The 12,054-nt window shown below is 41.7% G+C and overlaps 1 protein-coding gene across 9 annotated transcripts in view; it reads right to left on the bottom strand.

The window, feature by feature from the left end:
* Positions 1-12,054, bottom strand: part of adam22 (ADAM metallopeptidase domain 22) — a 309,560-nt gene that overhangs the window by 158,357 nt on the left and 139,149 nt on the right. For all 9 annotated transcript variants that reach the window (XM_073054560.1, XM_073054561.1, XM_073054562.1 and 6 more), the window contains one exon: positions 5,554-5,623. In XM_073054560.1, the coding sequence (XP_072910661.1) occupies positions 5,554-5,623 (70 nt within the window). The remainder of the gene's footprint in view (positions 1-5,553; positions 5,624-12,054) is intronic.

Raw genomic sequence — 12,054 nt, 5'->3', positions numbered from 1 at the left:
GCACTGTATGTATTTATCTATCATTAATGGGGCTAAATTAAAATAAAAATTTAATACAAACTGGGAATGCCTATTGGATGTTGACAACAGCAGCAAGTTGTCACAGATGGAATGATGGTGGTGGCACACAAAGGAATGGCGAGGTGAAGATGAAGATGATTACAACAGCGAAAATTACATTGCCAAGGATTCAAATTGAAATCTGAATTTCATTGGGATAGAGCTAGTGTTCGACAAATTATCTTTATACTATTCCATTTAGTGCGATTAACCAATCATGTAAGGTCTCATAATCCCCAGTGATGGTTCTTAACCACAAACTGGAAGCCGAGATTCCTTTGAACACCTCAGGAGGAACCCTTGGGGTCAGCAGGTTCACTGATTGGCTCTAATTTACCATCTGATTCCGACCAGCGCTGTTTTGTTGCATTACCAGTTTTCCGTAGGTCTGTCCTGTGTACTTGATTTACCAGCAGTTAACTTGATGAACTCGTTCCATGTCACAAGTCAAGGGGAACTGTTAGACAGCATGGTTGCTAATTTATGCATTCCCAATAATGCCTGTTTGGTCGGTAAGATCGGATGAAGTTGCTGTGTTTCAGACGCATTGTGATGACCAGTGCTCAGTACCTGCAGAAGTATGGTTCTTCCTGTGTTCCTTTGCCTCATCCTTTTTTGTTGGAAGTGCTGCTTTACTAATGGTCGGTCAGGTCTCATGCCATCTAGTTAGGGTGCCGCTTACCACCACCCCCCAAGAATCTTGAACACCCCCCAATGACTTCTATTTTCCCTAATGCCCCCTTAGGGCACATAACCATCCCTGTTGGGAATCACTGTTTTAAGCAATCCTATGGACTCACTTTCATTGACTCTTCATCTCATGTTCTCAATATGTATTGCTTACTTATTATTATTAATTCTTTTTTTTTCTTTTTACATTCACACAGATTGTTGCCTTTTGCATATTCGCTGTTTGTCCTGTTGGGGGCAAACTTGGAGTCAATTATAAAAAAGGAAATTACGAAATATTTAGATAGCAGTAGAAGGATCAGTCTGAGTCAGCATGGATTTACAAAGGGAAAATCATGCTTGACTAATCTTCTGGAGTTTTTTGAGGACGTAACTATGAAAATGGACAAGGGAGCGCCAGTGGATGTAGTGTACCTGGACTTTCAGAAAGCTTTTGATAAAGTCCCACATAGGAGATTAGTGGGCAAAATTAGGGCACATAGTATTGGGGGCAGAGTACTGACATGAATTGAAAATTGGCTGGCTGACAGGAAACAAAGAGTAGTGATTAACGGGTCCCTTTCGGAATGGCAGGCTGTGACCAGTGGGGTACCGCAAGGTTCGGTGCTGGGACTGCAGCTGTTTACAATATACATTAATGATTTAGATGAAGGGATTAAAAGTAACATTAGCAAATTTGCCGATTGACACAAAGCTGGGTGGCAGTGTGAAATGTCAGGAGGTTGTTATGAGAATGCAGGGTAACTTGGACAGGCTAGGTGAGTGGGCGAAGGTATGGCAGATGCAGTTTAATGTGGATAAATGTGAGGTTATCCACTTTGGTGGCAAGAACAGGAAGGCACATTACTATCTAAATGGAGTCAAGTTAGGAAAAGGGGAAGTACAACAAGATCCAGGTGTTGTCAATGAAAGCAAGCGTGCAGATACAGCAGGCAGTGAAGAAAGTTAATGGCATGCTGACCTTTATAACAAGAGGAATTGAGTATAGGAGTAAAGAGGTCCTTCTGCAGCTGTACAGGGCCCTGGTGAGACCCCACCTGGAGTATCGTGAGCAGTTTTGGTCTCCAAATTTGAGGAAGGACATTCTTGCTATTGAAGGAGTGCAGCATAGGCTCACAAGGTTAATTCCCGGAATGGCAGGACTGTCATATGTTGAAAGATTGGAGCAACTGGGCTTGTATACACTGGAATTTAGAAGGATGAGAGGAGATCTGATTGAAACATATAAGATTATTAAGAGATTGGAAAAACTTTTTCACCCAGAGAGTGGTGGATATGAGGAAAGCTCTGCCCCAGAAGGCAGTGGAGGCCAAGTCTCCGGATGCTTTCAAGAGAGAGTTAGATGGAGCTCTTATAGATAGCAGGGTCAAGGGATATGGGGAGAGGGCAGGAACTGGGTACTGATTGTGTATGATCAGCCATGATCACAGTGAATGGTGGTGTTGGCTAGAAGGGCCGAATGGCCTACTCCTGCACCTATTGTCTAGTGACTTTCAGACCCCCTACAGTTTGCCTACCGACACAGCCGATCGACAGACAACACAATAGCCACTGCTCTACATACCATCCTTACACATCTAGAGAAGAAGGATGCTTATGTGAGAATGTTGTTCTTAGACTACAGTTCAGCATTCAACACCATAGTTCAATTCAGACTTGAAAGGAAGCTCAAAGACCTCGGCCTTGACCCTGCCTTGTGTAGCTGGATCCTGGACTTCCTGTCAGATCGCCAGCAGGTGGTAAGAGTGGACTCCCTCACCTCCAACCCTCTGACTCTCAATACAGGAGCCTCTCAAGGCTGTGCCCTATGTTCCCTCCTTTACCCCCTGTATACTCATGACTGTGTCACCACCCACAGCTTTAATCTAGTAGTTCAATTTGCCAATGACACCACATTGATTGGCCTAATTTCAAACAATAATGAGGTGGCCTACAGCGAAGTTATCTCTCTGATACAGTGGTGTCAGGAAAACAACCTATCCGCCAATGTCGCAAAAACAAAGGAGCTGGTTGTTGGCTACAGGAGGAATGGAGATGGGCTAACCCCTATTGACATCAGTGGATCTGGGGTTGAGAGGGTAAACAGCTTTAAGTTCCTCAGCATCCACATCACCGAGGACCCTCACATGGTCTGTGTGGCGAAAAAGGCACAACAGCGCCTCTTTCACCTCAAATGGTTGAGGAAGTTTGTTTTGGGCCCCCAAATCCTAAGAACTTTCTACAGGGGCACAATTAAGAGCATCCTGACTGGCTGCATCACTGCCTGGCATGGGAACTGTATCTCCCTTAATCGCAGGATTCTGCAGAGAGTAGTGCAGACAGCCCAGCATATCTGTAGTTGTGAACTTCCCATGATTCAGGACATTTGCAAGGACAGGTGTGAGAAAAGGGCCTGAAGGATCATTGGGGACCTGTGTCACCCCAACCACAATCTACTCCAGTTGCTATCATCTGGGAAACAGTACTGCAGCTTAAAAGCCAGGACCAACTTCTGGACAGCTTCTTCCAACAGGCCATCAGACTGATTAACTCACGCAGATTTGAATGTATTCTATGTTACATTGACTGTTCTATTTATTATAAATTATTATAAATTACTATGATTGCACATTGCACATTTAGACGGAGATGTAACGTCAAGATTTGTTACTCCTCATGTATGCGAAGGATGTAAGAAATAAAGTCAATTCAATTCATTGATTCTACTGTGTTTCCTGTATGTACTGTGAATGTCTGCAAGAAAATGAACTTTGAACAGCATTAGATACTTATGGCCACAATTCCTCATTTTAAGTGCAGCCTTTCATGTAGCATCCTATTAGGTAACTTCCCAAAATGCACACGTTCGATACTCACTGGTTCCAACTGGCACTCTTTGATGGCAGCTTCAAAAGCCTTCAATTTGTCAAGATAATTTCCTTTGGCTGAAACAATTTACACTGATATTATTTTTCATATGCTCTCTTGCCACTTCCTTAAAAACAATTTTGGGCCAAGACCCTTCATCGGGACTGGAAAGGAAGGAGGGAAATACCCCAATAAGGTGTTGGGGAGGGGAAAGATTAGAGACTAGAAGGTGATAGATGATTAAAAAAAAATGGTGGGGGGGGGGGGGAGTGAGAAACTGGGAGGTGATAGAAAAAGTAAAGGGCTGGAATATGGACGATTCAACATAACCACTAAAAGGCAGGCATAGCAGGGCCCATGTGAGCCCTTGAGTTTGGAGAAAGTGGAGGAACTGAAAGCAAAATTCTTGAGGGCGAGGACCATTTCCACCAGATGGAGGAGAGTGGTGTTGGAAGAAAACTGGTCAGGTTCAGTATAATTTATACTGAGAGTTTTTGCTGAATATTATTTTACGGCTTCTTTCTTTAGGGAATACCAATAAGAGATAAGATTTCCTGGAGCAGCAAGACTTTCATTTGTCCCTCTAGTGATATTATGCAGTAGGTTTAAGCCTGTCAGGGTAAATCTCATTAACATATGCTAATCAGGCTACTGCACTCAACATCATGTTAATATGAATTTAATATCAATAATCCCAAAGTGTGAAGACTTTCGAGAAGCTACAGAATGAGGTGTAAATGTGACCTTGTCAGTAATACCTGCATTCTACAAACGAATTTACTGAAGCAAAAGTGCTAAATTTCGCTCAGGCATGAGAGCTGACAATGATACGGAGAAGCTTGAGCTCTTTACAGCTGAGAAACCAAAGAGGTGATTTGGCAAAAGCTTTAAAATCATGTAAGTTCAGAAGAGCAAATAGAAATTATTTCCATGGAGATACTTTGAGGAAAAGACTGTCTAGTTTCCCCATTTCCTTGACCGACAATCACCAATGGAGGAGAATTGTAAAGGCAATCTCATGGAAGCATACAACATTTTAAGGGATATGGATCGGGTAAATGCAGGCATTTTCCCCTAGCGTTGGGCAAGATTACAACGAGGGGTCGGTCATTGGTTTAGGGTGAAAAGTGAGATACTTAAGGGGAATCGGAGGGGGATCTCTTTTCCTCAGAGGGTGGTGCAAGTGCAGAACAAGCTACCAGCTGAGCTGGTGGGTGCAAGGTCATTTGTAACACATAAGAGAAGTTTGAGTAGGTACATGGATGAGAGAGGTATGGACAGCTCAGGTCCAGGTGCAAGTAAATGGGACAAAGCAGAAGACCAGGCTGGCAAGGACCAGATGAGCCAAAGGCGTTGTATCTTTGTTACGGTGATCTATAATTCTATGACTTCAGTAACACAAATTTATACCCTTATAGCCTGTCATTCAGAGAACATGTTGATTCAGAGACACTGTTGTGTCCAAAGCTCAACGGGAAACTTTTTGCCAACTCTTTTCACCACCCATTCATAATTTATTGATGCAATCACATATTCCCACAATTTTTGATGGTCAGCCACAACCAGGAAGGAAATAAGTATAAATTCACTAAAGGAATTTCAGAATTGAGTGCTTCTATCCTCTGTGAGGAATCTCAGCTTGTAATTAAGAATATGAGAAATTAAAGGGTAATTTTGTCTTTCATGATGAATAAAAAGCAATGTCAAATACTAAGGCTGCTATAGATCTGCCAGAACCAGGAGCAATCCATGTCACTTCCAAGCACTCCCATGATTTCATCATTAGACAGCTCAATTCTCTGTGCAAGATGATAACAGAATGTGATGCACTGAACTTTCTTCAACCTTTTCCATATATATCGTAACTTTTTAAAAAAATGTCATCTCAACTGAATTTACACATACCTAGAAAAGTACGAATACTGCAAATTATATTAAATATCACCATAATCTTACCTGAAAGTCGATGCAGTAATGGAACATCATGAGCAGCAATCTGGTAAACTAAATGAGACCCTGTTTCATTCTGTGGGGAGGAATAAAAGGCACAGAAATGAATTTAAATCCTTACAATTTTTTGGAAATATTGGAAGTAAACAGGAAGTTAGTTAATGGCTAAAAATAGATATGGGAGGCTAACAATTTAAATACAGTCATAGATTTGTGTAGCAGAGAAACAGAGACTTCAGCCTAACACATCCAGACCAACTTCTTTGCCCATTTACCTGCATATAAGGTTTCTACCCTCCAATGCCTTAACTATTTAAGTGCCTTTTTAAATGTCTCTGAAACATCTAATTCCACTGTCTTTGACAGTGTGTTCCAAATACCAATCACACTGTGCAAAAGTAACTTACCAATCAATCCTCCTTAAAACCCTTTCCTCTCACTTTAAACCATTCCCATTTGTTGCTGATATCCCTATCATGGGAAGAAGATTCTGCCTATCTACACAATCTGTTCCTTTCATAATTTTATACCTCTATAAGGTCATCCATCAGACATTCTCACCAGGGAAAGTGATCTTTCTCCATAGCTCAAAGACAATCAAGACAACATGCTGGTAAATCTCCTCTACCCTCTCTCCAGCACAAACACACCCTTCCTAGTGACCAGAATTACAGACAATAAAACAAGTACAATGTGAAAAGTATTTTGTAAAGTTGCAACTGAATATCCTAACTTTTATACAGTATTTAATGCCCTGGCCTACAAAGGCAAGCAGGGCATTTGCCTTCTTCACCGCCCTTTCTAACTTTGTTGCCATTTTCAGGGAACCTAGAACTTGAACTCCTATATCCCCCCTCCCCCATTCATCAACATTCCTTAGCACTATATCATTGCTGTAAAATATAAGTCTAATCCCTTTTAAACTTCCCAAAATGTAAGCCTCACAGTCACCAGGAGTAAATTCCATGTGTCAACACTCCTCCCAACTTTCCATTTGATCTATCTTCTGCTGTAGCCTTAGACAATCTTTTCCCTTTCCACCACACTACTAACTTTGGTGTCATCCACAAACACACTAGTCATACCTCCTCTGCTTATATCTCAGTCATTAATATACTTCAAACACAGAAGTGGTCCCAGCAGCAATCCCTGTGGTACACAACAGATCAGATTTCCAATCCCAAAAGCAATCTTCCACCATTACCTTCTTGCCTCCTATCCCCAACCTAAAGTTGGATCCAATTAGCCAGCTCACTTTGAACCCATGTACCCTAACCTTCTGGACTGGCCTACCATTGGCGACTGAAGTCCATATAGACAACTCTATACCTACATCAATGCTCCTCAAATAAATCAATCAAATCAAGTTTCACTTTCACAAAGCCATGTTATTTCTAATTAGCCCTTGCCTTTCCAAATGTACATACAATATCAGAATCAGAATCAGGCTTATTATCACCGGCATTGTTAATTTAGCAGCAGCAGCTCAATGCAATACATAATATAGAAGAAGAAGAATAAAATCATAATAATAAATCAATCAATTCCAGTATATGTATATTGAATAGATTAAAAATCGTGCAAAAAACAAATAATAAATATTTTTAAAGTGAGGTAGGGTTCATGGATTTAATATCCATTTAGGAATCGGATGACAGAGGGGAAGAAGCTATTCCTGAATCACTGAGTGTGTGCCTTCAGGCTTCTGTATCTCTTACCTGATGGTAACAGTGAGAAAAGGGCATGCCCTGGGTGCTGGAGGTCCTTAATAATGGATGCTGCCTTTCTGAGACACTTCTTCTCCAAGATATCCTGGGTATTTTTGTAGGCTGGTACCCAAGATGGAGCCAACTAAATTTACAATCCTTTGCAGCTTCTTTCAGTCCTGTGCTGTAGCCCCTCCATACCAGACAGTGACACAGCCTATCAGACTGCTCTCCACGGTACATCTATGGAAGTTTTCGAGTGTATTTATGACATAACAAATCTCTTCAAACTTCTAATGTAGTTCCTGTCTTGCCTTCTTTATAATTGCATCGATATGTTGGGAATAGGTTAGATCCTCAGAGATCTTGACACCCAGGAACTTGAAACTATATCCTATCCCATCCTTCGGAATTTCTTCAGTAACTTCTCTATTACTGATGTATGGCCTGTAGTTATCAGGTTTATCCCTGCTACCCTTTTTAACCACCCTCCAGTTTTCTGTTGCCTCAGCTGTGACTAACGAAGATGAAGAAAACCTCTGCCAGGTCTTAGCTAACTTTCCCTTGGTTCCCATAGCAACCCGGGATGGATCTCATCTGGTCCCGGGGGTTTATCAACTCTTATGTGACCCATGACATCCAGATCAGTAACATAATGTGAAAAGTAGCGGATCTAACATCAATCCCCTGCGTAACACCACAACTCCAGCAGACAAGCAGAAAAGCCCCCCTTTATTCCCACACTTTGTCTTCTGCCGGTCAGCCAATCTTCTGTCTCAAATTACAGTATAGTCACCGTTTCAAAGCGTTCTTCCACTGACATGTCCACCACCCATCCTACTTCATTTCCTTGGGTATAAGTACCACCCTGTGTCGAGTCAATCTCTGCATTTCATCTCAAAAACTTTCTAGGAGGCACGTAACTAATTCTGCCCCATACAAAAAGGCACTCCCAGTCAATATCCAGAGAGATGAAATGCTCCCTACTGTCAACCTATTGCTCTTACACCCTTCTGCAATTTGCTTAGGTATCTCAAAGTTCAAAGTATATATACGTTTCATTGATTCTATTGTATTTCTTTGTTCTGTGAATGCCTGTAAGAAAATGAATGCCAAGGTAGTCTATGGTGATACATATATGTATGGGAATGTGGCAATACATATACTACCTAAACATTCATTTTCTTGCAGGCATTCACAGAACAAAGAAATACAATAGAATCAATGAAACATGACACACAAAGACTGACAATGTCACCAACGTGCAAAAGAAGATGAACTGTGCAAATAAAATAATAAATAAGCAAATAAATAAATAATACTGAGAACAGAATTTGCAGAGTCTTTGCAAGTTTGTTGATAGGTTGTAGATCAGTTCAGAGTTGAGGTTATTCACATTGGTTCAGGAGCCTGATGGTCGAACTATTCCTGAACGTGGTTGTGTGGGACTTACATCTCCTGACCTCACTCCTGATGGCAGCTGCAAGAAGACAGCATGGTCTGGATGGTGGAGTCCTTGATTATGGATACCGTTCCTCTAATTCCTCAGCCAAGTGATCACTGCTGCCTTTTTGCTAACAGGAAGTATATGAATTCTCCTTGAATACAGTAATGCTTTGCAAATATATTCATGCTTCTAGCAAACGTTCAAATAATAAGTAGGAATAATAATAATTCAAAATGGTAGCTGGAAAAACTGGAGAGGGTGGGAGAAAAATGCAGAAGATAAATCGAGCATGTGCAGTGGGCAGAGCAGACAGAGACATATTAGGGAGCATGGAGGGCTAGCAGGTTCAACTCCAAAGGCTCTCAGAGATGAGTCAGATGATCCTGCAGCTTGGATCAGCATGTAGAATGATGATGTTATTGCAATCATGGGAATGTAGCTGAGGGAAGGACAGGACTAGCAGCTTAATGTTTTGGGATATATTATTTCCCAATATATATTGAGAGAGGGAAATGGAAACCAGGAAGGAGAGTCTCACTAATTATGAAGAGGATGTTCAATGTGGTAGTGGCACACTGTGTTTGGATGGGGTCTCAAGTTGGTTATTAGAGATGGTTTTGCTAAGGACTGCCACCTAGTCAATAGTGATTGAGATGCATCACTACTGGGATACAAAGAGACATGTTCATATTTGGAGCACAATAGAAAGGTGGAGGGGCTAAAATAGACCAACAGCACATGAAACCTAATTTTTTTGCGCTTTATTGTGTTAGACACCACATCTTCATACCTGACAAGTGCCCTTTAAATTCTGAATCTGGCTTCACATTTGTGGTACCACTTGCTTCCACAAGAGTGACCTACTCTATTTGTAATCCCATTAAGTCTATTTGCACATCCATAGTCTGCAAATGGGGTGCATGGGGTGTCTAGGGAGGGGTAGCACCTCTGGTGGAGGGGCCTGCCATGCCCTTTTTCAGGGCAGCTCATCCACCTTTGGTCCCCACCTGGTGCTCAGCTCTCACCTGTGGTTCCAAGTAGCTGTAAAACGCACAGTGGCCACACCCTGGTAAACCGTTTCGGCAGACAGGCCAAACCAGGTGAAGGTTTCGACCCTCAGTGAGGTAGGAGATCTGCCTATCCCAGCGTGTGAAGTCTGGCCCTGGCAGATTGAGCGGAGGAGACCGATTAATGATCCAACGGTCAAGAAGGCAGGCCAGCAGGTGTTGGTGGAACGCTAAGAGCACAACAAGGCACTTAGACGTCCTGGTCATCCACTGCAAGAGGTGGTGATCTCTTTAAACTCACCCGGCAGGAGGCAAAGGCAAACCACTGCTGTAACCTGCCGAGTACATGATTTCCTAAAATGTCAGAGCGGTGTGGAGAGAAATTGTCCGCCAACTGGAAATTCCAGATGCGACCTAACGACAACGAGCCTGCAAGTGGAGTAGATGATGGGATAGTGTAGAGGGAACTTCACTCTGTGTCTGAGTCTGGGAGTATGTGAAGGGACAGTGTAGACAAAGTCCATTGTGTTGAAAGCATATACCTATACCACCAGGATCAAAGACAGCTTCCAACCCACTGATATTAGACAGCCCCCTTTTGCAATGAGATGGACTTCACAGTCTATCTCATCATTTCACTGTCTGCCTGCTCTGCATTTTCTCTGCAATGGAAACACCATATTCTACATTCTAGCACTACCTCAATGCACTGGTGTGATAAAACAACCTGTATGGATTGCATAAAAACAAACTTTTTCATTGCACTTCAAGTATATGTGATAATAATAAATCAAGTTGCATCACAGCTGGGTAGGAAACACCGATGCCCTACAAAAAGTCGGTTTAACAGCGCAGTCCGTCATGAGTAAAGCACTCCCCACCACTGAGCACATCGGCAAGGAGTACTGTCGCAGGACAGCCGCATCCATATTCAAGGACCCATGCTACCAAGTTCAGCAAAAGTTATCATCAGGCTCTTGAACCAGAGGGAATAACTTCACTTATCCCAACACTGAAATGTTCCCACAACCAGTGGACTCCCTTTCAAGGACTCTTCATCTCATGTTCTTGATATTTATTGCTTGATTGCTTGTTTGTTTGTTTATTTATTTTTTGTCTGTTTTTGTTTATTTTTGTATTTGCACAATTTGTTGTCTCTTAAACATTGGTTGTTTGTCCATCTTGTGTACAGTTTTTCGTTGACTCTATTGTGTTTCTTTAAATTTACTGTTAATTCCCACCAGAAAATTAATCTCAGGATAGTATATGGTGACATATACAGTATGTACTTTGATAATAAATTTACTTTGAAATTTGAACTCGGGGTTTACTTTTACTAATACTCTATCCCATATCGGAGAAATGTCGCACCATGTAATAGAACTTCTGGACCAGAGAACACAATGGGAAACGTGATCTCAGAAGTGGCTTTATTTGACAGGGTGAACCACAAAATAATTTAGGTGAGACAACTAAATAAATACACACAGGGCCATTATACCAGGTGATTCTAAATCTCAGGCCAAAACCAGCAAAGGTGAACCCTGGCGTCTCAGCCTGAGTTTAAGTGTAACTGGTGCCGAGGCTGCAGATTCATGAAACTCAGTAATACAGAGGCGCTTTTGCTTCAACAAGTAAGATAGGCTTCCAGGCCTGACACTTAAAGCTCAAAGGCAAACAAAGCCTGTGAATGAATGCCCTGCTCGTGAACCTGGACAGCTAACGTTTTTGAAATTAAGTTGCTATGCTCATTCCAACTTTGTTTATGTAGGTGTGTGAGAAAAGCCAGCGTGAGCTTTATACTGGAACTTCACACGTATCACCAGTTTAAAAATAAATCTGTAAAATCATTAAGTTCTACTGAAATGTCTTGTATTTTCAAAAGAAAAGCTGAACTCAAATAGAACAATGCCCAGGCTGTGGGTGAAAATTCTCCTGCATCGACTGAGTAGGAGTTTACAAAACAGTGCAACAGAAGTGCCATTTGTGACCGCATTTCAAATAATCAGCGATCAAAACAAAAACTGAATTTGGTCATTATTTTCAGCAGAAAAGCAGGGGTGGAATTACATTGTGTGCACTATGCACTAGAAGATTCCTCCAAAGCTCTGTTTGTCTTACTGAAATGAGACAGTCCGGAATGGAATAACAGAGGCAAGCCAAAAAGAACAAACAAAAGGAAATGGTATTTAAATGAAGCATCAAAAGTGAACACACTTAAAATGTTTACAGAAACGAATCAATTGCCAGGATCAAATATGCCTGAGAGTTTTAGGCCACCTCTGTGGAATTTTGATCATCTTTGTTATGAAGAACACAAGAAAATCGAAACCAGAGAAGGCGACCA

Source organism: Hemitrygon akajei, chromosome 8 (genome assembly GCF_048418815.1).
Source record: "Hemitrygon akajei chromosome 8, sHemAka1.3, whole genome shotgun sequence".
In the NCBI taxonomy this organism is placed as follows: domain Eukaryota; kingdom Metazoa; phylum Chordata; class Chondrichthyes; order Myliobatiformes; family Dasyatidae; genus Hemitrygon; species Hemitrygon akajei.
Note: the sequence above shows the minus strand (reverse complement) of the source record. Positions and strands in the feature narration are given on the sequence as shown.